The sequence below is a fragment of the Oryctolagus cuniculus genome, chromosome 2 (genome assembly GCF_051225735.1).
Source record: "Oryctolagus cuniculus isolate XC-2025 breed Fujian yellow rabbit chromosome 2, ASM5122573v1, whole genome shotgun sequence".
NCBI lineage: Eukaryota > Metazoa > Chordata > Mammalia > Lagomorpha > Leporidae > Oryctolagus > Oryctolagus cuniculus.
In genome coordinates, this window is record NC_142868.1 from 12898932 (window position 1) to 12926457 (window position 27526).

The 27526-nt window shown below is 47.9% G+C and overlaps 1 protein-coding gene across 1 annotated transcript; it reads left to right on the top strand.

Moving 5' to 3' along the window:
* The first annotated feature begins 494 nt into the window (after positions 1-494).
* On the top strand, positions 495-27269 carry LAP3 (leucine aminopeptidase 3). The gene is made up of 13 exons (XM_002709366.6): positions 495-620; positions 2472-2587; positions 4016-4070; positions 4804-4909; positions 6629-6788; positions 7017-7181; positions 10163-10321; positions 16970-17094; positions 19253-19341; positions 20106-20208; positions 22673-22752; positions 24790-24899; positions 26717-27269. Exons 1-13 carry the CDS (start codon positions 519-521, stop codon positions 26904-26906), a joined length of 1560 nt encoding a protein of 519 aa, XP_002709412.1. The 5' UTR covers positions 495-518; the 3' UTR covers positions 26907-27269.
* Positions 27270-27526: the final 257 nt, after the last annotated feature.

Below are 27526 nucleotides of genomic sequence, written 5' to 3' on the forward strand. Positions count from 1 at the left end.
TGGACCAGAATAAAGTTCAAAAGGACAGGAATTTAAAAAAAAATCGCTCCGCGGGCGTGCCTCCCCCACGCAGCAGGTGCACTCAGCATAGGGCCCGCGGCTTCAGGCGCCGCCTCGCCCCAGCCGCGGGTTCCCCAGCGCTGCGCTCACGCCCGCTTAGAGACGCGGCCCCGCCTCCAGCCCCGCCCCTCGGGTGTCGCAAGAGAGGCCCCGCCCCCTTTGGGAGGCCCCTCCCGCTCCTTCCGGGAACCCCGCCCCTTCTCTCTAGCCTGCACGCGCACGCCGGCACGCGTGCGCCCCGCCGTAGCCGCGCGTTCAAGCTCCACATCTCCAAGTCGGCCCGCGCGCGCACGCGCGCCCCCGCGCGCCCCCTCCGACCCTGTGGCCCGCCCCCGGGCGCCTGTCCTGCCTCGGACGCGCGCGCCCGTCCGGCCCCGGCGGCCGCCTGTCGGTGCGCGCGCCGCCCCCCGCGCGCCACGTGCTCTCTGAAGGGCGGCGCAGGGGGCAGAGCTGGGAAGATGTTCTGGCTGCCTCTTCCGGCGGCAGGCAGAGTCGCCGTCCGGCGTCTGGGAGTGAGGCGGTCGTGGGGCCGGGGTCTCGTCACCGCAGACATGACCAAGGTGAGAGGCGGCGGCGCGCTCGGGGGCTGCGGGGCGGGGGAGGACGTCCCCAGCCGTCTGTCTCGCCGCGGACGCTCGCCCTCCCCCGGCCGGGACCTGCGTGTCCCTGTCGCCGCAGAGCTTGGAGGACGTGTCTTCCGAGGCCCCGGAGGACCTCCCCGCTGCGGCGCTCCGGGCCCTCACGAGGGGCTCGGGGGAAGGGGGCGGCTCCGTGGGAGGATCACGGGCTCGTGTGTCGTGGCTGGGGACCGGAGCAGGAGCGCGAAGACCGGGCTTAAGCTCGGGGCCGCTGCAGGCGTGTCCGCCATCCCCCCCGGGTCTCTTCCCAACGCTGTGCCCAGGAACAGTGTCCCCTCCTCTGGCTCCGCAGCTCCCCAGGGGATGCCGTGGAGTCCCCGGGAGCGGGCAGGCTTGGGAAATGAGCGATGCCCCGGAAGCCTGTTTGGTAGAGGAGAAGGACCAGATATGGTCGAAAAGGACAGTCTAGGTCTGTGGCAAGGATCGAGGACTGGCAGCAGAGGCTCGTGGATTCTGGCTCAGTCTCCCCACGGGGCTGGCGTGGCACACCAGGTCTCTTTCTTACCTGTCAGGCGGGAGGAGGACTTTTCCCACATCAGTCACCGGAAGGCAAACGAAATGTTCTGGAAGCCACCAAAAGTCCTGAGTTTGCGTCTGTACTTAAGGTGTTTGGGGCTGGGACTTTGGAGTAGATGCTGGCCAGCCACCCAGTGCTCCCTGAATTGCACACAGCAGTAGCCCAGTATTCCCAGGGTCCTGGCTCCAGGACTCCTGCAGATAGCAAAAATCCACAGTGCTCATATATGAACGGTAATGTGGTGTTTGCATCCAGCCTCCTGTATGCTTTAAGTGATCTCTAGGTTACTTGTAGTACTTGATACAGTGTAAATGCTGTGGCAACAGTTGCATGGTTTAGGGAAGCTAGCTGCAGTTCTTTTTTTTTTTTTTATTTCCTCGAATATTCCTGACCTGTGCTGGGTTGAATCCTCAGAGGTAGAAGCTGCAAGTACAGGGCTGCCTGATTTTTTTGTCTTCTCCCTGAGTCGTCCGGGTATTACAGCCACAGGATTGTAGGGGAGGAAAAATCTTCCCTCTGCCCTGACATGGCACATAATAACAGGAGGAAAGTCATGCACATTTGTTATTTTTATGTGCATGTATAGGTCCGCGAAAGGAAACTGAAACCCAAAAGCTTGTAAATCTTAAAGAAAAAACAATAAAATGTAGCACACCAAGGAAAGGAGCTTGGGAGCGGGCAGTGAACTGTGGGGCAGTGACTAGGAAATGAATGGGAGAGGCTAATGGAAGGTGAGGGTTATTTTAGTACATTCGTTTTACAGGTCCACTTCGGTGTCAGCTCCCAGGCTCTGGTGATAAGAATGTTCTCTCCTGGGAAACTTTATGACCTGCTTTTAGGTAGAAGAGAGGAGGCTGTGGAGCCCTTGCTGCCGATTCCGAATGTGTTCAGCTCAAAATTAGTCTGCATGAGAGGGACAGCTTTGGAGGTGTCTTGTCTGCAGCCCCCCAGGGTCTAACTTGGTGACAGATGGGTTCTTAAGCAAAACACCTTTCTGCTTTGTTTGAAAGTGAAGCCCTTTCCTGGGGGTGACCAGAAAGATCCAGGACAAGGTCCGGGGTGGACGGTGATGCCAGTTGTGCTTGGCAGAGATTTGAAGCAGTGAGGCAGGGAGCAAATGTAGCTTCATCCCTCTGTCCCTCTGTCCTTGGGGATGCAGTTGGGTGGGATGATTTGTTCCTTCTGGAATCTGGGCATCCCTGAGCCCCTGTAAGGGATCTCCTCTAATGAAATTCATCTTTTTGGCTTGCTCTCAGGGCCTTGTTTTAGGAATCTATTCCAAAGACAAAGAAGATGATGTGCCACAGTTCACAAGTGCAGGAGAGAATTTTAACAAATTGGTGGCTGGAAAGCTGAGAGAAATTGTGAGCATGTAAGTGTTACCTGTGGTTTCTGGTTGCAAATTGAAGGAGAATGTTTCTTATGCTTTATTGTAAGTAGATATGATGACAGAAGTCCCTTGGCCAGAAACCTCCCAATGAAAGTGAAAGTATGTATCTCCGGCACTTATTTATATTACATTGTGGGTGGGTCACATTTCTGGGAAGTCAGACAATTTCCAGTCCAGTCAAAAACCCATTGTGAACGACTGACACAGAAGGATCTGGAAAGTCCCGGATTTCCTCAGCTTACCCCCGGCCCAATCACTTTGCCTGCCTGCATCCTCCCTGGCTGCCTCTCTGCAGCTTCCACCTCCTTTAGCTCCCCTTTGCTTTTGGGAGCGTCCCTAGAATAGTCAGAGACAACCAAGGGCTCTGCTCTTTTATTGCATGCCTGGAGTGTCAAGGAATTCTCAGACGTTAAAGTACAAGAGAATCAGCTGGGATGTAGTTAGAAAGCAGATTCTGTCTGATTCCATCAGTCAGGGTGGGCCTGAGATTCCAGCCACTCCCCATCAGCCAGGGTCCAGAGAAAGTAGGATAACACTAGACTCATAGGCCACATTTGGCTGAAACAGTACCACATAAGTACCACAACAATCAGTATGTAGATTATAGATCACCTATCAGAATTTAAAAGGTGCCATCTAGTCATTATCTAATCAGTGGCTAACGGAATTTGATTTCTTCTCAATTACCAGTCTTTCACCAACAGAGCTTCTCAGGTGCCCTGGTTAGTCCATTAGTCCAAAGCCAGCCTGTCAGAGTATAGAGCACCCTAGCCTTCCAGCCAATGACTGTGGCTTGCAGTGCCAGTGCCCCGGGTCTGGCTACAATCTTGGATCTGTTTTGTTTGGAAATTGCCTAGTTTCCTGGAGGTAGCTCCCCCTCAGAAGGGAACATCTCTAAACCAGACCAGTGCCATCCAGTTAGCCACTTTGGACCACAGAGGTTTTGGTGTTGTGTGTCTTTTATTGGAAAGGTTTAAGATTGATTCAGTTTTGCAGTCGTCCATGGCTTAAATCTTCTGTGTAGCTGCACATCACCTACCCAGAGCATTGCTTTCCTTTGCTGTTTTCGAATAAATTTGGGTTAAATCTCATGCAAAAATTTGTAAATAACTTTTGAGCCAGAATTAGAAGTGCTGCATCTGAGAGATCTGGCATGAGGTCGGTCTCTATTTGGAGAAAACCGTGGGTGAAGCTAATCCACGGGAGTAGTGGCAGACGCTGTGACAGTGCTTTAAGGCAGCTGCATGCCACTTGTAAGCAAAGCAACCTGTACCTTGTCAAATATATTTCACTTCGAACAGCATGTGATATTTGTACATATTTATGGGGTACAGTATGATACTTCCATACATGTAAACAATGTGTAATGCAAAGTATAATTTTTAAAGCAACTATTTCCTCTTGTTTTAGATCTGGACCGCCTCTGAAGGCAGGCAAAACCCGAACCTTTTATGGTCTGCATCAGGTATGAGATGAAGATAGTGTTTGTGTGGTTACACCTACGGTGTGACAAGTACTATGGCTGCCTCGCTGTGCTAAAACTTTGGTATTAGGATATATAGTTTTATTCTAGGATTAAGTTATATAAGATTGAAAAGTGTTATTATCACTATCCTAAAGTCCTGCCTGTCTTGTGTTCCTCAGTCTGAAGGTTTTGTTCAGTTCTGGCATTGTGTTATTTGCAGGGTTATCAATATTTTTCAAACACACAAGTCGTAAAATTTTACCAAGACACAAAGATTTAAAAAAATAGAAAAAACACACCAAGGGTGGGTGCTGTGATTCAGCAGCTTAAGCCACTGCTTGAGGTACCCATCTGCCTTATCAGAGTGCCTGGCTTCTAGCTCCTCCTCCTCTGATCCAGCTTCCTGCCAGTGAGCATCCTGGGAGGCAGTAAATGATGGCTCAAGTACCTGGGTCCCTGCCACCCACATGGGAGACCCAGATGGAGTTCCAGGCTCCTGACTTCAACCTGGCTCAGCCCTGGCTATTGCAGTCATTTGGAAAGTAAATCAGTGAGTGGAAGATCTCTCTCTCACTCTACCTTTCAAGTAGATGAAAACCAAACATTAAAAAAAAAAAAAAAAAAGAAAAAAGAAACCCGAATTTCACAGCGGGAGGTCAGTGAACCTTCCCTTGCCTGTGGGAAATGGGCACTTGTAGAATAAAGTGGCTGATCTGGTGAATTTGTGGAACAGGACTTCCCCAGTGTGGTGATCGTCGGCCTTGGCAAGAAGGCAGCTGGAGTCCACGACCAGGAGAACTGGCATGAAGGGAAGGAAAACATCAGAGCTGCTGTTGCAGGTTATTTTACTTTTGATTTAGTGTCCATGACAGTTCTTAACAGCCTTCCAAGTCCACTTGTATCTCTTTTCTTAAAGTTTCTCTCCCTCTTTTCTTGTCCCCTTAATCGTCATCAACACCCTTAGCATACTCATCTTCACAAAAAAAAATCCACTTCCCATCACTGGATGTGCTTGACCTTAGAGTAGAAGCCCACAGTTAGCTCCTGAGGTTTTAGTTTTAATATTTTTATCTCCATGGTTGGGAATTTTGGTCACTGTTATCATATCTGTGTTAAGTTGTGGTTTGTAGGTTTCTTCCTTTGTAATGTGTAATGTGACCCTGTAGTGGCTCAGACTTTAAATAACTCAGAGTGCTCATATTTACAAATTGGAGATGGTGGAAGCAGAGAGTGAGTGCTTGTCCTGTCCCAGGTGGTCCTGGCAATGGCATGAAAGTGTGGGGGTGGGTGCCAGGGACGCCTCTGCCATGCGCACGTGGGGTTCAAAGATGCTTTCCTCTCTGAAGCAGTCAGGGCACGCTTTGTCAGTCTTTGGCCCTGTGTGTTTCAGAAATGCTTGTGAAGTTTACTGTCAAAGTTCATGTGAAGTGGTTATTTTATAACTTTGCGTGGGGGTTTTGGCTGACCTGATGTTAGTAAGCGCTGTGTTAATAATGGACTTTGCTGAGTTCCTTGAGTTTAATTTCAAAGTCACCCTTTCTCTGCCACTTTTAACCTGGGAGGCTTCTATGATGCGGGGATGGGAGGGTAGGGGGGCGGGGGTCCTCAGGCACCGCTAGTGTGTCAGCTACAATACCAGGCACAGCTGCCCCTTCCCGAGGGCCTCCATGCCCACTGTCCTCACCTCCACCCAAGTCCTCGCCCGCTGTCCTCATCTCTGCCCAAGTCCCTGCCCACTGTCCTCACCTCCACCCAAGTCCTTGCCCACTGTCCTCATCCCCACCCAAGTCCTTGCCCACTGTCCTCACCTCCACCCAAGTCCTCGCCCGCTGTCCTCCCTCTGCCCAAGTCCTTGTCCACTGTCCTCACCTCCACCCAAGTCCTTGTCCACTGTCCTCACCCCCACCCAAGTCCTTGCCCACTGTCCTTACCTCCACCCGAGTCCCTGCCCACTGTCCTCACCTCCACCCGAGTCCTTGCCCACTGTCCTCACCTCCACCCAAGTCCTTGTCCACTGTCCTCACCTCCACCCAAGTCCTTGTCCACTGTCCTCACCCCCACCCAAGTCCTTGTCCACTGTCCTCACCCCCACCCAAGTCCTTGCCCACTGTCCTCCCTCTGCCCAAGTCCTTGTCCACTGTCCTCACCTCCACCCAAGTCCTCGCCTGCTGTCCTCCCTCTGCCCAAGTCCTTGTCCACTGTCCTCACCTCCACCCAAGTCCTCACCCGCTGTCCTCCCTCTGCCCAAGTTCTTGTCCACTGTCCTCCCTCTGCCCAAGTCCTTGTCCACTGTCCTCACCTCCACCCAAGTCCTTGTCCGCTGTCCTCATCTCCACCCAAGTCCTTGTCTGCTGTCCTCATCTCCACCCAAGTCCTTGTCCACTGTCCTCACCTCTGCCCAAGTCCTTGTTTTGCAAAAGAGGTCAGGGAGGTGCAGAGCAGTTGGGCGTGGGCACGGGCATCTGCAGCCCGGTGCAGTCGTTACCCCAGCATGGTGCACCGCTCTCTTCTGCGCTTTGACTGACTACAATTTTCTGCTTCCTGTACCCCCTCGGAAGCGGGGTGCCGGCAGATTCAGGAGCTGGAGCTGTCTTACGTGGAGGTGGATCCCTGTGGCGACGCCCAGGCCGCTGCAGAAGGGGCCGTGCTGGGCCTCTATGAGTACGACGACCTGAAGCAGAAGAAGAAGACGGTGGTGACTGCGAAGCTGCATGGAAGGTGATGGAAGGAGACTGAGATGCGGGTGGCCCTGGCCTTCTGACTGCGTGGCCTTTGGAGTGGGAGCCTTCACTGCTAACTGTCCCCAAGCTGTGCTCTTGGCTCTCTGCGTGTGTGGGAAACCCCTGTGATCCCCAAACCCTTCCTTGCCTGCTCGCCATACTGAGCATAACCAAACTGGCTCTTACTCGAGGGGGATTGACGTGACCCGTGTGCCCTCTTCCCCAGCGGTGACCAGGCAGCCTGGCAGAAAGGAGTGCTGTTTGCTTCTGGGCAGAACTTGGCCCGCCAGTTGATGGAGACTCCAGCCAACGAGATGACACCCACCAGATTTGCAGAAATTATTGAGAAGAAACTCAAAGATGCTAGTGATAAAACAAAGGTCCACATCAGGTAATTTGGGGCTGTGTCGTTGACTGATAGGATGTTGCAGCCAGAAGCACCCTCCAGCATCCTAAAACACAGTTCCCTTGCTGTTGGGGCGAGGAACGCAAGACCCTCCAGCAGTCACGTGCAGGCGGGGATCAGGCTATGTCTGAGGGTCTGTCTTTTGATTTTGAGTGAGTGCCGTGGCTTCACACTGCATTCTCCCCTGGCTTCAGCCTGTGCGGCTCACCAGGTAAAGTGTGCCATTCAGTCTCAGTCACATGCCGTGACCACAGTTAGTTTTAGAACATTCCATCACCTCATTTCCCTGTCCCCCAGAGCCTTCAGTTCCACCTTCTGGCTGCTGTGAGTAATGCTGCTTGGAGCACTTGCCTATGAGTTTTTGTGTGGATGTGTTTTCATGTGTTTTCTTGGGTACATCACCAGGAGTTGACTTGCTGGGCTGGATGTTAACTCACTGACTTTTCGAGGAGTGTTGGTTTGGTGCGTTCTTCCTGTCTTAGTACTTTGTGAGGTGGATAAGAATGCCATAGGCCTACCTCTGTGTGGAGAGGGAATTTCTGCCCTGCACTGATCAGTGGCTGGGGTATTGGACCTAAAAGACTCCTCCAGGTTCTTTTGCTTGCCTGGGATCTCCCCACAACCCTTCCAGCAAACCCATGTCTGAGCATTTGAGGATGTATAATTAAAAGAAACTGGCAGATATTTGCTTTACCTAAAGATTTTTTTCATTAGCAGAGTTGTTTCTCAAAGGATTTCTATTTAAAAGAAATCTTCAGTACCTAATTGTGATTAGCATTCACATTTTTCGGGAAAGGCCTGGTGGTCTAGACAATGAAGACAATCTTGTGAATTGTAGAAAACACACAACTTAGAGCTTGGTAGAGTTTCTGGAGTGGTCAGTGTAGCCGTAGTCTGTACCAATGTTTAGGCTCAGAGACTTTCCTTGTCTTACTTGAGGAGACATCAGAGCTACTTGGTGTCAGCAGACATTGCCCTGCAGGTAGAACCTGGCATGCCTGGGAATTTAGCAAAGATGTATGCACAGTGACAGTCTGCATCCTCACAGGAAGGAATGGGCAGGTAAGTGGGCTGCTTAGGGAGGGGAGGATTGCCCGAGGGTGTGGAGCCTGGGCAGAGTCCTGAAGTGTCCTCACAAGTTATCAAGGAAGACTGGGGTTGGGTGTTCCAGGTGAGGAAGCAGGTGCATGGTGTCCCCTTGGAAAACTGAAAGGTTTGTGGCCGACCAAAGGGAAGAGTTCGGCCAGAGAGCACGCTGGATATGTGGGTGGAGTAACTCATCAAACAGACGCAGCTGCAGCAAACCCTCTGTAGTGTAGGTGGGTGCACATCAAAGATATGTGGACAGCTGTTTCAGAAGGGCAGCACCTTAATAAAACACCAGGTACCAAGGTTGTGATCATAAATGCCTTCATTGTGCAGCCTTGTTTCTTTTGAAGTGATTGTTTTTTATTGTAGTTGCTTCCATTTTTATATTGTTTTCCCTTTGAAGTTTGTTGGCCATCTCACAGTGGTGTAAGACTCTTAACACTATATGTCATTTAACACGGATAGGCGGGTGCTGGAGGAGTACCCCTGCCTATGGTTGCTGCTGGTCTGTCCAGGAGTACAGGATTTCCCTCTGGGCCTAGTTACTGTACAGTAAAATCAGAACAAAGCCCATTGGTATCCCGAGCCTAGGTCTGTTTCCATCCTGGCACTCCAGCTGTACCTATGCTTATCAAGTGAGAACTAAGTCCTTTCCCTTGCCTCTATGAGACGTCTCCCACCATGATGGGAACTGTAAGAAACAGTGTGACAACAGTGAAAAGAAAGAATTCCAGCAATTCTAAACAAAGTAGAAACTAGGATATTTTATTCCTGTCAGTGGAATGTATCTCTGTTGGTTTGTATGTTGATTGGTTACTTTGTGCTTCTCAGAAATACCAACAATAGCCGGCGCTATGGCTCACTAGGCTAATCCTCCGCCTTGCAGCGCTGGCACACCGGGTTCTAGTCCCGGTCGGGGCACCAGATTCTGTCCCAGTTGCCCCTCTTCCAGACCAGCTCTCTGCTATGGCCCGGGAGTGCAGTGGAGGATGGCCAAGTACTTGGGCCCTGCACCCGCATGGGAGACCAGGAGAAGCACCTGGCTCCTGGCTTCGGATCAGCGCGATGCGCCAGCCACAGCGCGCCGGCCGTGGCGGCCATTGGAGGGTGAACCAACAACAAAAGGAAGACCTTTCTCTCTGTCTCTCTCTCTCTCACTGTCCACTCTGCCTGTCAAAAAAAAAAAGAAAAAAAGAAATACTGACGATAAAGTCCTGGGCCCCTTAAGTATCTTTAAGAATTTTTTTAGGGTCTCAGAGCATGTTGATTCATCTTTAAATTAAACCTTTAGATACATCTGAGGTTAGGGGGAAACAAAAGTAATAGAGTATCAGAGAAAAAGGGAGAGACAGATCTTCCATCTGCTGGTTCCCTGCTCAAGTGGTCCCAACAGCCAGGGCTGGGCGAGACCAAAGCCAGGAGTTAGGAACTTCATCCAGCTCTCCCCGGTGAGTGGCAGGGGACCAAGTACTCAGGACATCTTCCACTGCCTTCTAGATGCATTAGCAAAGAGCTGGATTGGAAGCAGAGGAGCCTGTACTCTCTCAAACCGGCACTCTGATTTCTTTCATTAACTCCACACTATTACTGGACCTTGTATTGAGTACTGTGCATGTTTTCCCTTGGTGATTCTATAATATTTTGATGGAGGAATCACTGACCTCATTTTATAGATGAAATAGGCTCAGAATCAAATGACTGCCCAAGAATATATGGAGAGCAAATAATAGGAAGTGATCATTGGGATCTTAACCTGCATCTCTATTTTCAAAGCTTGTTATAGTTTACTTTTTAACACTCTGATGAGATTTTTTTGCTAAGTTATTTTGAAATAAAGGTAACCGCCTATGTGCTTTTTCCCCTTTTCTGCCCTGTAGACCCAAGTCCTGGATAGAAGAACAAGAAATGGGATCATTCCTAAGTGTGGCCAAAGGATCTGACGAGCCTCCAGTCTTCTTGGAAATTCACTACACAGGCAGCCCCAAAGCAGATGATCCGCCCCTGGTGTTTGTGGGGAAGGGAATCACCTTTGACAGGTACTTCTTTGCGGTTTCTGTCCTTTGTATTCTGGCCAACACTTTGCATACACCGTGTTATTTAATTCATAGTTTGATTCAGAAGCATGTCCTTTGGTTGAATCATGTATCACTGTTAGTGATACACTGCCACTTATAACATGCTTATTGCTTGAGCATTTTACATCTGCTAACCCTAATCTTGCTCCTGTGAGGTAAGTATTATAGACATTGTGTAGGTAAGGACATTTGAGAGGGGTCCAAGAATTTGTTCAAGCCTCATAACTGATAAATAGAGCTGGAAGTCAGAATCAGGTCTGTCTGAAATGTCTCAGAATCTTTGCATCGTGCGCTGTGGCTACTAGAGATTTTGCACACAGTGGCAAGCAGTTGTTTGGATTGTGCTGCCTTCTTTTTGCTTGCTGAAGATAACTATTAGCTGAGTAGTCTTGCTCCCACTATTACTAAGATGTGAGTATTCCTTAGAATTGAAAACTGGCTCTGGTTATTTCAAGTTTGAAAAGATATATTTCATTGTAAGGGTACTTCAAAAGATTTGTGGGAAAATGGAATTAAAAGTATGAGTTTATTTTGGTATAGAAGATTTTTGAAATCCATGAATTTTTTTTAAAGATTTATTTTAATTATTTGAAAGACAGAGTTATAGAGGGAGGTAGAGACAGAGAGAGAGGTCTTCCATCCACTGATTCACTCCCCAGATGGTTGCAATGGCCGGAGCTGCGCCGATCTGAAGCCAGGAGCCAGGAGCTTCTTCCAGGTCTCTCACGTGGGGCCAGGGACCCAAAGATTTAGGCCATCCTCTACTGCCTTCCCAGGCCATAGCAGAGAGCTGAATCAGAAGAGGAGCAGCCAGGACAGGAACCAGCATCCATATAGGATCCCTGCACTTCAGGCCAGGGCTTTAACCTGCTGTGCCACAGTGCCGGCCCCTCCATGCGTAATTTTTATAATATGTACTATCCACTTATTTTAGGAAAAAAAAGCTTTGTTGGATTTAAAATATATTACACATTTTATTTCATTTTTTCATGAACTTTCTGAAGCATACTTGTATTTCCCATGGAAAGCATTTAACACTGAATATTAGTTTTAGGGGTGCTACCAAATCAAGAACTGGGTGCTAGTGAGGTTTTGGGGGTTTGTTTTTGTTGTATTTATAGGACTTCTCAGGGTACAGATGATGCCTTTTTTCTGGATTTCCTTTGGAAGCAGTGCTGATTCCTGGGCATCATTTTCTACGGCGGCTACTTTGGAAATGCTGCTGGGGAAGCTTCAACGTTGCCATCCCCCAGTGCACTGCTGTACCCGTCTGGGAACCATCTGAGGCAGGGATGGGGTGTAGCCCTTCCAGGAGTGCTTGCAGATGTTGTGAGGCCTGGCGCGGGCAGAGCTGGCTGTCGGGATGATCCCCCTGAATTGGCGGCTTGTGCTCTCCTGTGGTCCACTCACTGGTCACGTTTAAAGCATTGGTCCTCAGATGGTTTTCACTGTGTAGCCCATTGGCAAAAGATTCCAAGCACATGCCATTCAAAAATGCATAAGTTGTTTGCATATATTACTATACTGATGTGTCTCCAAAAACATTACAGCCCATAAACATTAAAGAGTGATAGTTAACCTGTTTTTAAATGTTGTGCTTTTAATGTCATGGACTCTTAGCTCAATGCAAATAGTTATGCTCAAGATGAAGTTTATTGTCAATTTAAATGCATTTTATGCTGAGGATATTTAACAGGGTAGCCTGCCACACAGTCTTTGAGTGTAGAGGAGGCTTCCTTGCAGGAGTCAGTTTTAGTTGAAATGTGATCAGGGGTTGGTTCAGCAGGGCCTGGGGACAAGTGTTCTAAGGTGGGAAGCATGATGAGGGCTGCAAGGTGGGATAGAGCAGGCTAAATTCTTCCCAGTGTGGCTGCACAGCACAGCACAGCATGACCTGGACAGAGGACAAGATACCGATGGAGAGGCAGCAGGAGCTGGTCATCCTGGGCCTGGTTAGATTTCAGACTTTGTTCCAAGAACAGTTGGCAGTAACTGAAGGGTTTCTGGCAGATGGAATAACATTGGATTTCTTTATACAGTAAAATTCCCGCTCTGAGTGTTCAGTTCAACACATTTTAGGAAATGTATACCCACGCAACAACCACCACTATCAAGAACATACAGGATTTCATTACCTGCAGAAAATGCTGTTGTGTCTGCTGGCTACAGTCATTTACCCCACCCCTGCCCAGACGACCTGTCCTTCCTTTGTTTCTGTGGATTAGTTTTGTCTCCTTCAGAAATTTATGTAAATGGGATCTCTTGTGTCTGCCTCCTTGTCTCAGCCTCGTGTCTTTGGGATTGATCCATGTTATTGGTCATGCCACTCATAGGTGCCTTTGTATCACTGAGGAGTATTCTGTTATATGGAAATACCGAAATTTGCTAGTGCACGCATCTATTGATGGAACTTTGGGTTGTTTCGGTTTTATGCTATGAGGAGTAAAGCCATGATCATTTGCAAGCTTTTGTGTACACACATTTTCCTCTCTGTTGGATAAATACCTAGGAAAGGAACTGCTGAGTTGTATAGTCACTACAAGTTTAACTTTATAACAAACTACCAAACTTGTCCAAAGTGGCTTAGCATTTTATAGTCCCACCATCAGTGTATATGGTTTCTGTTTGTTCTTTTAGTATTGTTGGACTTTCTAATTCTAGCCATTCCAGTGGGTATGTAGTGATGTGTCTTTGAGTTTTAATCTACATTTCTCTAGTGACTAATGATGTTGGGCATCTTTTTTTAATATTCAAGTCTTTTCCCTAAAGGATTAATGTTTACTTATTCATTTTTATTTATTTGAAAGGCAAAGCAACAGAGAGAGAGAGAGAGAGAGAGATCTTCTGTCTAGGTGCTGGGCCAGGCCCTTTGTGAGTGGCAGGGATTCGAGCACTTGAGCCATCTATCTCCTGTCTCCCAGCCACATTAGCAGGAAGCGGGATCAGAAGTGGAGGTGGGACTTGATCCCAGGCACTCTGACACAGAATGCAGGCCTCCCGTGCACCATGGTGCCTGTCCTAATATCAGGCATTTTTAAATTTGCTTATTGACCATTAGTATATCTTCTTTAAGGAGGTATTTGTTCAAATCTTTGGCCCTTTTTTATAGGAGTATTTTTCTTACATAGTTAAAAAAAAACATATTGTGTATATAAATGTTCCATCATACATTATTCAGTTATGAATTCTTTTTTTCCCAGTATGGGACTCACTGTTTAATAGTATCTTCTAGGCCGGCGCTGCGGCTCACTAGACTAATCCTCCACCTGCGGCGCTGGCACACAGGGTTCTAGTCCGGGTCAGGGCACTGGATTTTGTTCCGGTTGCTCCTCTTCCAGTCCAGGTGTCTACTGTGGCCCAGGAAGGCAGTGGAGGATGGCCCAAGTCCTTGGGTCCTGCACCCACATGGGAGACCAGGAGGAAGCACCTGGCTCCTGGCTTTGGATCAGCACAGCATGCCAGCTGCAGTGGCCATTTGGGGGGAGTGAACCAACGGAAGGAAGACCTTTCTCTCTGTTTCTCTCTCTCTCTCTCACTGTCTAACTCTGCCTGTCAAGAAAGAAAAAAAAATAGTATCTTCTGAGGAATAGAAGTTTTTTTTTTTTTTATTTTTGACAGGCAGAGTGGACAGTGAGAGAGAGAGAGAGAGAGAAAGCTCTTCCGTTGGTTCACCCTCCAATGGCCGCTACGGCCGGCGCACCGTGCTGATCCGATGGCAGGAGCCAGGAGCCAGGTGCTTTTTCCTGGTCTCCCATGGGGTGCAGGGCCCAAGCACCTGGGCCATCCTCCACTGCACTCCCTGGCCACAGCAGAGGGCTGGCGTGGAAGAGGGGCAACTGGGACAGAATCCAGCGCCCCGACCGGGACTAGAACCTGGTGTGCCGGCGCCGCTAGGCGGAGGATTAGCCTAGTGAGCCGCGGCGCCGGCCCAGAATAGAAGTTTTTTATTTTGATAAAGTATAATTGGCTGACTTTTTATTTTATGGCTTGTACTCTTTCTGTCCTAAGAAAACATTGCCTATGCCATCATCTGTGTTTTCATCTATAAATCTTTCTGGATTTTAAGTTTAAAGTTTTAGCTTTTTTAAAAAAAAACTTTATTCAATTTTCATTTAAAAAAATTGAGTAGCAGAGTGACTGAAACAGAGAGAGACATAGAAACCTTCCTTTTGCCGCTTCCCTCCCCAGATGTCTGCAATAGCTGGGGCTGCACCAGGTTAAGCCAGGAGCCTGGAAGTCAATCTGGTTCTTCCATATGGGTGGCAGGAATCCACTTTCTTAAGCCATCACTTGTTACCTCCTAAGGTGCATATTAGCAGGAAGCTGGATTGGTAGCAAAGTCAGGACTTGATACTTGAATCAGGCATCCCAAGCAGTGGCTTAACTGCTGCAACACAATGACCACTCCAGTTTTAGCTTTTAGGTCTTTTTATTTTTCTATATGGATATCCACTTATTTCAGCACTTTTTGTTGAAAATGCTCTCCTTTCACTACCAAGTACCTTTGTACTTTGTTGAAAATCAATTAACCGGTAATTGTGAGTTTGTCTCTGGACTGTCCTTTCACCAGTAGTACCCTGTGATGCGCATGTTGATTACCCAAGCATTGATAAGTCTTGAAATCTGGTAATAAGCATCCTCTTGCCATGCTCTTTGCAGGAAGCCTTTGATAGCACCTTTGCATTTTCTTGTAAAATTTAGAATCTGTTTATTATTTTTCACTCAACAAAAGCCTACTGAGATTTTTGAGGTAGATTTGAGAGGAAGGGAATTAAAATTTGTTGTCTGTGGGTACGGAAGTGGAAGAGGGAAGATTGATATAGGAAGTCCTACTAGCAGCCTGGCAAATGTCCAAATGGAAGAGGGTGGTAGCGCCAGCCAGGGGAGGATGTAGCAGAGAGGAAATGGGTGGGTTGGAGAAAGAACAAAACCTGAGCCAGATGCTGCTGGTCACTGCTGGTGTTAAAAGCGGACCTCAGAACAGGGCACAGCCTTCTCCAGAGTGGCCTGGGCGAGTTAGCAGCTCCCGGTTAGGGGTCAGAGCCCCTGGCCATGTGCCCAGCCTGTGAAGCAAGTTGCTTCTGGACACTTAGAAACGCTGGCAGCAGGAAGGTCCCTAGTCAGTTAGGAGCCTGTTTGGGGGAAGTAGTTGTTTGTTGCTAACTGCTAATTCAAACCTTACTCTGCCCTCACGCTGTAGTGTTGTCTCTGAGGCTTTGGGTAAGTTCCTTGGTTCTGTGCCTTTTTTTTTTTTTTTTTTTTTTTAAGATTTATTTATTTATTTGAAAGAGTAACAGAGAGGGAGAGGTGGAGAGAGAGAGATGTGGGGAGCAGCTCGGACTAGACTGTTACTGGAATTGAGACTTATTCTATGCACCTGCTCTCCCACAATATGGCGCTGGGAGAGAAGAAAACAGCTTCTACACAGCTGCCTCCAGTTCAACCAATAAACTGTAGGACTTGCTCCTGATTGGAGGAGAGCAGCGTACTCGGCGTGTGGGCAGCCGAGTTGGGATTGGCAGAGGAGGACTATAAAGGAGGAGAGAGACGGCATGCACCAGGAACATCTAAGGGGAACATCTAAGGGGAACACCTGTGCAGCCCCCCGAGAGAGCCGGCCGGTGGTGTGCCGCTCCCCTGCGGAAGTGGGGAATGTGGCCAGGGGGAACTGCCCTTCCACGGAGGTGGAAGGGACAGTAGCCAACCCGGGAAGAACCAGCAGCAAACCCGGGGAGGGCCGAGCAGACAAAAGAACAGCGCAGGGTCCTGTGTCGTTCCTCCATGAAGAGGGGGAGCGACAGAGAGAGAGAGAGATCTTCTATTTGCTGATTCACTCCCCAAAAGGCCACAATGGCCAGGGCCGGGCCAGACTGAAGCTAGGAGCCAGGAGCTTCCTCTGGGTCTCCCACGTTGGTGTGGGGGCCCAAGCACTAGGGCCATCTTCTGCTGCTTTCCCAGGAGCATTAGCAGGGAGCTGGATTGGAAGTGGAACAGCTGGGACTTGAACTGGTGCTGGTGTCGCAGGCTGTGGCTTTACCTGCTCTACCACAACGCCTGCCCCAGGCCCATGCCTCTTCCAGGTTGTATTTTGTCACCAGCAAGGTAACTTTCTGTGCACGTGTAGGGAGGAAATGTCCCCTGTGTTTCTTTCTGTGGGTGTGAGAGGAGTGTCCCAGGCCTCTGTGAGCTTTGTGGGCTTTTGTTAGTAGCTCATGAGCCTCAGGCTCCGCAAACTGATGGATGCATAACATTTGCCAAGAAGACCGTGTGTGGGGTGGCCGCAGTTAATGAGGTAAAACGGAGATGGGATTTGTGCAGCACTGATGCTGTGAAGTGGTCATGTTTCCAGCAGCCCTGCTTCAGTGAAAGTAAAATAAGCAGAGATATCCATCTACGCTCCTGGAATTGTTTTGTATGTTGTATATAGACTGTAACAGCATCTTTTAATATGAAGTAACTCAGATTCTCGGATTTGAAGTTGGCTTTCTTCGGTGGGAATGTGGTGCTTGTGTGTGGTCATTAATCCTCAGTTTCTTTGTTCTGCTGTAAGAACGTGATTCGGGCCGTGTTCTGTCCGTTAATACTGCACCTTGGCCCTGTTTCCCACAGCGGCGGCATCTCCATCAAGGCTTCCGCGAACATGGACCTCATGCGAGCAGACATGGGAGGAGCAGCGACCGTGTGTTCAGCCATAGTGTCTGCAGCAAAGCTCAACTTGCCCATTAATCTGATAGGTAAGGGGGCACACGAGTCTGAGCTCGCTTGGAGATTGATTAAAGAGATGGATTTATTTGTTTGAAAGTCAGCATTACAGAGAAGGGGAGACAAAGAGATCTTCCACCCACTGGTTCAGTCCCCAGATGGCCCCAACAGCCAGCACTGAGCCAAGCTGAAGCCAGAAGCCAGCAGCTTCCTACAGGTCGCCCACATGGAGAACAGGGGCCATCTTCTGCTTTCCCTGGAGCATTAGCAGGGAGCTCGCTTGGAGAGCTGCTGCGATCTAGTCAAATGACAGAACTGAGTCCTCTAAGTAGGAGATCAAGAGGTGGCTGTTTAGTAGCTCTTCATCAAGAAGGAACTGTTCAGCTGGGATGAGTGTTTCATGTCTGAGTTGATTGCGTTAAATGTGTTTTGCAGCCAGTGGGCTGTCACTAGAATCGATTTGTTTTGCTTCTGCAAGAAGTGCCCAGCAGTTGGGGGCAGGCATTGTCCACTGAGAAATGCTCCTGAGGGTGGGAAGGCTCTTTCACAGAGTGCCCGGTGGGATTGTGGCCGGCTAAGTGGCCTGGGACAAAGTGTTCAACACGTGGGAACTCTTAGTGTTGCAAGATGCAAACCCCCAGACTCCGCACTGGGAGTTTGTGACAGTGCTGCTCCCCGTATTTCAGAGGACGGGGAGAAGGAGCAGGGGAGTTGGTTAAATGGCTCGCCAATGTCATAGCCATTGCTGTTTCAGATCTATCTCGCATGCACTCTCCCCTCCTTAATATCTTAGACTTTTTTTGCTGAACCCTTTGAAAGCTAACTTGCAGATACAACCTGTCACCCCTGAATAATTTGGCATGCCTCCCCAGTAAAAGGGCATTCTGTGGAATGACAATATCATTTTCTTTTCCAGAGATAAACACAGTAACTTAATTCAGATTTCCCAATCACATAGAAAATGTCCTCTTTATATTTAGTTTTTTCTTTTAAAATTTATTTATTTGAAAGTTAGAGTGACAAAAAGAGAGAGACAAAGAGAAGGAGATCTTCCACCCACTGGTTGACTCCTCAGTGTCCACAACAACTGAGAATGGGTCATGCTGAAGCTGGAATCAGGAATTCCATCTTGGTCTGTCACATGGGTGGGGGCCCTTAGTACTTGGGTCATCTGCTGCCTTCCCAGGTGTGTTAGCAGGAAGCCAGATCAGAAGTGGAGTAGCTGGGACTTGAACTAGCACTCCAATATCTGGCATCACAACACTGGCCCCTACATTTACCTTCTAAATCTAGGAGCCATTGAGGATCACACCTCATATTTGCCTGCCATATCCCTTTAGTTTTCTTTGATCTAGGACAGAGATGGGAAACCTTTTTTTCTGCCAAGGGCCATTTGGATATTTATAACATCTTAACAGGTCATACAAAATTATCAACTTAAAAATTAGTGTTGGAAATGGTGTTGTGGCAAAGCAGATAAAGCTGCCGCCTGCAGTGCCAGCATTCCATATGGGTTCCTGTTTGTGTCCTGGCTGCTCCACTTCTGATTCAGCTCCCTGCTAATGCTCCAGGGAAAGCAACAGAAGATGGCCTCTGTTCTCCATGTGGGAGACCTGTAGGAAGCTGCTGGCTTCTGGCTTCAGCTTGGCTCAGCGCTGGCTGTTGGGGCCATCTGGGGACTGAACCAGTGGGTGGAAGATCTCTTTCTCTCCCCTTCTCTGTAATGCTGACTTTCAAATAAATAAATCAATCTCTTTTAAAAAAAATTAGCCTGATAATAGATTTATTGAATGTCAAGGTCCCTTGTGTTGCCTTGGCAGGGCCAGACCAATTTATATCATAGGCCTTACTTGGCCTGCAGTTGGGTGTTCCTGCCCTGATCTAGAACCTTACTCCCCAGTTTTTCTTTTATAATATTGGCAGTTTTGAAGGGTCCAGGCAAGTCTTGTGATGTTCCACCACTTGGAATTATCTGTTTCTTCTTGATTAGAATCAAGCTAGATTCTTCTTGTAAGAATGCTACCTAGGTGAAGTGTACTTGCTGTTCCTGACACATGTAGTGTCAGCTGTGTCACTGGAGATGCTAACTTTGGTGTCTGGCGTGCTTCTGCTGGCTCACAGGGCTCCTGCACAAGGGGGTGCCTCTGGGCCCCACATATCCCATGCTCCTTCGTGTATTCTTCCCAATAGGTTTGGCCCCTCTTTGTGAAAACATGCCCAGTGGAAAGGCCAACAAGCCTGGGGATGTGGTGAGAGCCAAGAACGGGAAGACGATCCAGGTTTGTGAGTGGCAGATGTGCCACGCCCTGGCTGGCCCTCCTCAGGGAATCCCAGGGTAGCCATGAGTGTGGAGCCCTCGTGTTAAGGGAGGGTGGTGTCTCTGTTGCTGAGTAGCTTTTCATGCAACATGAAAATTATTTCCTTATGGGAATTTAGGAATGTTTCTCCTACCTCATTCTCACTTCCTGTGCGCTGTAGAGGGTGACTGTGCGTATACAGCTAGGCCTGCAGCACATGGAGAAGCAGTGAAAGCACTGACTTCTGGATATGCCTGCACCGCGATGAGGTTTTGCTATTGTGTGTTCAGCCAGAAAATGCTGTCCTCGTGGGCTCCGTGCTCCAGGATGTGGCACAGATCCTTCGTGTGACAAGTGCATGCAGGCACACATGCCCACAGTGACTGAGCCCCCACTAAGATGAAGGGGCCATCAAGGGAAGGTTGCTGAAGTCCCAGCGGTGCCCAGCTCTGGGGATCCAGGCTCATTTGTTTTCAGACATCTTTCCTCCTCATTGTTACACATTCTTGGCAAAATAAAGCAGTTTTCCATCTGTTTCTGCTCCAAAAATCATCAGCCTTAATACTGTTTGCTCTGCACATTAGATACATTGCTATTCTTACAGAAGTACATTTTTCATACTCAGCAACAAATGTCCCACCAGCTCTTTCCCACATTGTCGTGTGTCTAGTTCTCATACTTGTTACTCCTGTCCTGTCATCCCTGTGTGTTTTTCACCCTTTGTTTTTTGACCCTCTGCTTTGCAGGTTGATAACACTGATGCCGAGGGGAGGCTCATCCTGGCCGACGCTCTCTGCTATGCACACACCTTTAACCCGAAGGTCATCATCAACGCGGCTACCTTAACAGGTCAACCAGGCACTTAAGGAAGTCTTATCTGTTGCATGGATGCAGAAGACAGGGTGTTGCTGCAGTCGGGCTCACTTTGTTTGCATTCTAAGATCTCTGAGCGAAGGAATTGTTCTGTAGTCGCAGCCTGCTGTGAATATTGGGCTTCTTGTTTCAAAACTTTCCAGGCTGCACCTTTACAAAAAGAGCTAACAAGTGGGCCAGATCAGCTCATGTGGAGCGACGTGGGAAATGATATAAAGCAATGTTTTCTGTTACAATCACCATTTGGCACACATCTAAAAAGATTAGTGACAAATTCCCAAATCAATAGTTTTTCTTTATTTTCATTTCTGTTTAAACTAATCATTTAATGTAACTATAACCACTGGGTTGTCTGAACTTTCTATACTTTTTTAAAAAAATAAAGTCTTTATCTATTTGAAAGACAGAGTTACAGAGAGGGTGGGAAACATACACACACACAAAGAGAAATCTTTCATCTGCTGCTTCACTCCCCAAATGCCTACAGAATTTAGGGCTGGATAGACCAAAGTAGGAACTCCATTTTGGTCTCCCACATTGGTGGCAGGAACCCAAGAATTTGGGCCATCATCTGCTGCCCGGCAAGTGCGATAGCAGGAAGCTAGGTCAGAGGAGTAGCTGGGGCTCAAACCATGCACTCTGATCATTGGATGTGGCCATCCCAAGCTCCAGCTTAACCCACTGTGCCACAGTGCCTGCCCCTGAGCTCTTTATATACTTCATGTTATAAATAAATAGAACGTTTTTCCAAAAGATGTATTTATTTACTTGAAAGTCAGAGTTACAGAAAGAAGGAGGAACAAAGAGAGATCTTCTACCTGTTGGTTCATTCCCCAAATGGCCACAATGTTTGGGGTTGGGCCAGCCCAAATCCAGGAGCCTTGAACTCCATCTTGGTCTCCCACATGGGTGTGGGGGCCCAAGGACTTGGGCATCGTCTACTGCTTTTTCCAGGCACATTAGCAGGGAGCTGGATTAGAAGAGGAGCAGCCACGACTTGAACATGTGCTTATGAAATGTTGGCATTGAGGTGGTGGCTTAACCAGCTACACCACACAACAGCCCCAACAAAAACATTTTGAGGGATAGCAAGATCTTCATTTGGCGGACAGTGCAGTGTAAAATATCAAATGAGCGTGAGCTTTAAGAGAGCATGGGTGTGACCCCAGCGGCGCTGCTTTCCAGTTGGTCAGCCGTGAGCATTCCTGGGCCCTTCAAGCATCAGTGCTTGCCTCACAGAGTTGGGAAGATTGGAGGAAACTTCAGGAAGCTTTTAATCCCGTGCCTGTCTGGAGCAGGCATTCAGGGAAGGAAGGCTGGGACACCACCGCCTCCAGAGCAGTGAATTCATTCCTGAAGTGGTGACAGACATGTTGCCTTATTGCAAAGCCCCAGCCCTCAGCATCTTCCATCCACGGGTTCTCTTCCTAGGAGTTTGTTTGCATCTTTCAAGATAAAATCCAGATCATTTGTTCTTTTTTGGTTTTAATCTTTCCCTGGTCACGTGAGTCTTTAGTGTGGCAGCAAATAGTTCATGTTCCCTGTTCTATGTGGCTGTAACTACAGGCCACAGATTTCATTCGCCAAGATTCTTGCTTAAAAGCTGGCATTGTCAGCCCCATTGCTCCACTTCTGATCCAGCTCCCTGCTAACACACCTGGGAGAGCAGCGGAGGATGGCCCTAGTGCTTGGGCCCCTGCCACCTATGTGAGAGATCTGTATGGTTCTAGGCTCCTGGTTTCTCCAGCCTGGCCCAGCCCTTGCTGTTTCAGCCACTTGGGGAGTGAATCAGCAGATGGAAGACCTCTGACTCTTCCTCTAAGTAACTCTGCCTTTTAAATAAATAAATACATAAATAAATCTTCAAAAAAAAAAAAAAAGCTGGCATTGTAGTGTCTTCTGGGTTTTTGGTTTCCTGTTCAGTTCAACGAACACTTTGAGCTACAATGTGTAGGCTCTAGGCAAGGCTGGGGTGGGGGGGGTCACTGATGACACCCCCGGTCTGTGTTGAGGAGTCACAGAGGCTCTGTACTGCTGACCTTTATGACTTAAACATAACTCCCCCACTTTGGAAACGCTGCCTTAGATGTGTGGAATCATTGCTTCAGGGCTGTCTCCTCTGGCACTCCACAGTGTCCTGTGAGAATGCTTGTTGCTTTTTCCTTTCAGTGACTGCCTCGAGCGCCACTGTACCAGGCAGGGTGCTAGGCCCTAAGAAGGAGAGCTTTTCCAAAAGTTCGTGGAAAGGTGTATTATGGGAAAAAAAATTATATGTATTTCAAAAAATTTTTGCACCAAAATAAGCTTATCTTTGAACTCCATTTTCCCAACTTTCTGAGGTACCCCTGTAGCAGTCAAGGCCACAGTTTGGGTGTGAGCAACAGAGGACCCATTTTGCCTGGAGAGGTTGACATTGACCTGAGGGCTTGTGTCTTAACAGGTGCCATGGACATAGCCCTGGGGTCGGGTGCCACTGGGGTCTTCACCAATTCATCCTGGCTGTGGAAGAAGCTATTTAAGGTAGGAATAATTTATGTAGACCTCAATTAATGGAGATGATGACTAAATTATTGTGGCTTTAGAATGATTCATTTGTTCCACTCCTGTTTTAAAATGATTTAATGGGTTTAATGATTTAAAATGTGTTTTCTACAAATGTTCCTGGAGTATGGGTGTGATGCCACCCTGCTCTCCTCCAGGAACCTCAAGACATTGTGGAAGTGGCTGACAAATAACAGGGCTGTGGTGTGGAATCCCTGAGGTGGGAAAGGGTGTGAGGAGGAAGGCCTGGTGATGAGTGCGTGTGCTGAGTGGGATAGCTGCACCATGCTGGGGGAGCTGGCCCTGGCTCATACGCAGGCAGGGATAGGGTGTCCTCTGACTGCCGTGCTCCGCGTCTCCCTCGTCTGCTTTCACAGCCTTTCCTCCCTGCACTCATCTCCATCCCATCACCCCACACTCACAGCACGGAACTGATCTCGTGATGCCATCGGCTCTGGCTTCTGCAATATTCTCTTCTGGTTCTCTTCTTTGACTGCGCTGCTTCAGTCTCGTTGCTGCTGTTTGTGTTGTCTACCCCTGGCTGGTTATCACATGCTGTTACTCCCCAGAGTCCTCAAGGAGACACCCAGCTATGTCCCTGATTTCAACCAGCACCTCTCTGCTGTTGCCCCCTCCCCTCCTGTGCTCCACTTGGTAGCTCATTAATTCTTTCATAAGTAATTAGTGGGCGCTTACTGTGCACCAGTGGGGAACAAACAGAATGTCCCTGCAGACATTCTTGATGTTGGCTTTCAGTCCTGCTCTTAGGTTTCACCCACACTCCTTCCCTGTGTATCTGGCATCTTGTCCTACCCTCTGTAATAGGTAACTTGTCCCCGTCCAGGCCAGCCAGGAACTTCTATGGTTCCCCATGTACCAGATGTCCCTCTCTTTCCTGGTACCCACAGCATTGTTGTTTTTGTTTTTGTTTTAGTTTTTTTTAAAAAAAGCAGCAAAGTTACAGGTGAATAAGCTTTATTGAAATCAGCAGTGAATAGTCTGCGGTCCGTTTTCCTAGAGGCAGCCCCTTTTACCCTCTGCTGAGTCACGTGGTATTTACTGGTGTTCTGAAATAACAACTTGGATTGCTGCTTACTGACTTTCACCGTGGGTCTTTGACTGTGTTTCTCCTGGTAGCAGTAGGCCCTCTGATGTCTCAGGTAATAATATTTTAACACACCTGATAGTGCTCAGTGTAAGTTTGGTGGACGAAGAAGGGAGGAACGAGTTGGTAAATGGGGAAGGAATGAATGAAGTCATTTGTCTCAGAATCTGATCTTCAGTGTTGCAGGTCTACGTGTGTGTTTGCTCAGCACCTGAAGTGACTGCCCTCAGGATTCTTGTTACCCTAATCAAGCCCACAAAAACCAGTGTCCAATACAGGACGCCAGTTTTTTTTGTTCACTTTAACTGAAACATATGATTTTAGTTTGGTGATTTTAGCAAATGTCCTACAGATTGGTAGGATTGCTCCACAATATTCCCGATTCCTTGTATAATTCTTACATAAACCTATTATTTTATTTTTAAAGATTTTATTTGAAAGGCAGATGACAGAGAGTGATCTTCTACCTTCTGGTTCACTCTCCAGATGACCTCAACAGCCAGGGCTGGGCCTGGCCAAAGCTAGGAGTGAGGAACTAGAAACTCTGTTATGGTCTCCAACATGGGTGGCATTGGGTAGACCCAAACACTTGTCCCATCTCCCATTGCCTTTCCAAATGCATCAGCAGGGAGCAGGATCTGAAGCTTAGTAGCCAGGTCTCAACTGACACTCTGATATGGGATGATGGTATTGTAAGCAGCAGTTTAACCCACTGCACCACAGTGCCAGCCCCTTAAATGAACCTTTTAGTACATTGAAACAATTCTGAAACCTGTTGTATACTCTCGTGTTTGAGAGGATAGAGTAGAACAGCTCTTTCCTGCATGCACGGAGCATATCAGTCAGTGCTGTTAATTTTCCGGAACCTTCTTTGCCCAGTCTTCCAACAATCATGTCTCTGTCTTCTTCAGGCCAGCATTGAAACGGGGGATCGTGTCTGGAGGATGCCTCTCTTTGAACATTATACAAGACAGGTTGTAGACTGCCAGCTTGCTGATGTTAATAACATAGGAAAATACAGGTCTGTAAAATGAGCTAAATGTACTCATGTACTTTTTTACAATCATTCTTGGTTGTCAAAATACCTATTTTAAATTTTGTTCCCTTTAGAAAATATCTTAAGTACCTGATTTCCTTTGGAGGTAGTACTTGTAAACTTTCTGTTGTCTTGAGTTTTCAAGGGTTTCCTCTAATTTCTGTGTATTTTCAAATACAGAAATCATTTTAAGCACATGATAATAGAGGAAGACAGAAAATATGAAAATTTGTTACCATAGGAAAAGGGAATCTAGAATTTATCCTGACTGCTTAAAACTGTATCTGAGGCCAGCGCCGCGGTTCACTAGGCTAATCCTCTGCCTTGCGGTGCCGGCACACCGGGTTCTAGTCCCGGTCGGGGCACTGGATTCTGTCCTGGTTGCCCCTCTTCCAGGCCAGCTCTCTGCTGTGGCCAGGGAGTGCAGTGGAGGATGGCCCAAGTGCTTGGGCCCTGCACCCCATGGGAGACCAGGAGAAGCACCTGGCTCCTGCCTTCGGATAGGCGTGGTGCGCCGGCCGCAGCACGCTGGCCGCGGCGGCCATTGGAGGGTGAACCAACAGCAAAAGGAAGATCTTTCTCTCTGTCTCTCTCTCTCACTGTCCACTCTGCCTGTCAAAAAAAAAAAAAACTGTATCTGAGGCCGGCGCCGCGGCTCACTAGGCTAATCCTCTGCCTGCGGCGCCGGCACACTGGGTTCTAGTCCCAGTTGGGGCGCCAGATTCTGTCCCAGTTGCCCCTCTTCCAGGCCAGCCCTCTGCTGTGGCCCAGGTCCTTGGACCCTGCACCCCATGGGAGACCAGGAGAAGCACCTGGCTCCTGGCTTCGGATCAGCGCAATGCGCCGGCCGCAGCGGCCATTGGAGGGTGAACCAACGGCAAAGGAAGACCTTTCTCTCTGTCTCTCTCTCTCACTGTCCACTCTGCTGTCAAAAAAAAAATACTGTATCTGAAAATAAATATTCTGAAAGTGATTCTGGGCTTTTTTTTTTTTTTAATGATTTACTTATTTATCTGAAAGGCAGATTTGACAGAGAAAGAGAGGAAGACAGAGAGAGAGCTCTTCCATCTTTCAATTACTCCCCCTTGGCTACAACAGCTGGGTTTGGGCCAGGCTGAAACCAGGAGCCAGGAACTCCATCCCAGTCTCCCACATGGGTACAGGGGCCCAAGTACTTGGGCCTTATTCTGCCGCCTTTCTGCATTAGCAGGAAGTTGGATTGGAAGCAGAATAGCTTGGACTGAAACCAGCACTCTGATAGGGATGTTGGCAGTGCAAGCCGTGGCTTAGTTGTACCACACCACAGCACTAGCCCCAAAGACATTTTTAAACATTTATTTGAAAGGTAGAGGCAGAGTGGGGGAAGCAAGGAAGAGAGGGAGGAAGAGAGAGACAATGAGTTATCTCCTAATTTACTTCCCAAATGCCTGCAACAGCCAGGGCTAGGCCATGCTGAAGTCAGAAGCCTGGAACTCGGTCCGGGTCTCCCACATGGGTGACAGGGACCCAAGTACTTGGGCCATCACTGCTGCCTTCCTAGGCACATGAGCAGGAAGCTGGATTAGAAGTGGAACAGCTAGGAATCAGCACTCTGATAAAGGGTGCCAGTGATCAAAGCCACAGCTTAACTCTCTGTGCCACAACACTAGCCCCCAGGATTAACTTCTTAATAGGTCCTATAAGCTTGACTTCTGCTGTCGGGTCATAGAACCTACTTAGTAAGAATGTAGGGTCTTAATGAAATTTTCAGTACACATTGACTTTATTCAGCGTTAAATAATGCTTTTTGTCTTTGTCTTCAGATCTGCAGGTGCATGTACAGCTGCAGCATTCCTGAAAGAATTCGTGACTCATCCCCAGTGGGCACATTTAGACATAGCAGGTGTGATGACCAACAAAGATGAGGTTCCCTACCTGCGGAAGGGCATGACTGGGAGGCCCACAAGGACTCTAATAGAGTTCTTACTTCGTTTCAGTCAAAATGATGCTTAGTGCAGATGCTCAAAAGTTTTCTTATTTTGTCTTAAATTGAACAACCGAGCTTCAAAATATTTTTGAATGAATGCATGAAAATCTTTTAAAGGCAGTAAAAAAGAGTCTATATAAAAATGTAGAACAAAATGAAATTTGTATTGTTGATTTGTTTTATTCAAAAATTTATAAAGGTAAAGCTAATATCTTGCTTTGCAAAGATTTTTTTAAGATTACTTTTTTTGAAAATTTTCTAATCACTGCAAAATGTATGTTTTTAATTGAGAAGAAAATTGTATTTCAGATTTGTGATTCTAGGAGCATGAGCAGACTGAGAGTTGACTATGCAATTGTCAGAAACAATAAATGCAACTTTTTGTGCTCTCTTGTGGCTCTGGTATGTACTTACACAATAGTACAGACTGAGTAACTTCGCTATAACATGCTGCTTGGGGATGCAACATCAACTAAGTAAATTGGGGCACAGGGATGTATGTATTTTCTCAATGCTCATCACTTTGGGGCATTCAGTGACTGAGCTTATCAGTTTGTATAACAATGGTCTGGCATGTGGCTTCCAAAATGAATTTGTCACAGTCACAGAATTAGCTATTGTGAACTTAACCACTTGCCAAGCACAC

Excerpts from the sequence above, each read along its gene's own strand:
- LAP3 (XM_002709366.6), top strand. The coding sequence starts at position 519 with ATGTTCTGGCTGCCTCTTCCGGCGGCAGGCAGAGTCGCCGTCCGGCGT. Across the intron at positions 621-2,471 it reads TCACCGCAGACATGACCAAG|GGCCTTGTTTTAGGAATCTA; the intron begins GTGAGAGGCGGC and ends GCTTGCTCTCAG. Across the intron at positions 17,095-19,252 it reads CTTGCCCATTAATCTGATAG|GTTTGGCCCCTCTTTGTGAA; the intron begins GTAAGGGGGCAC and ends TCTTCCCAATAG.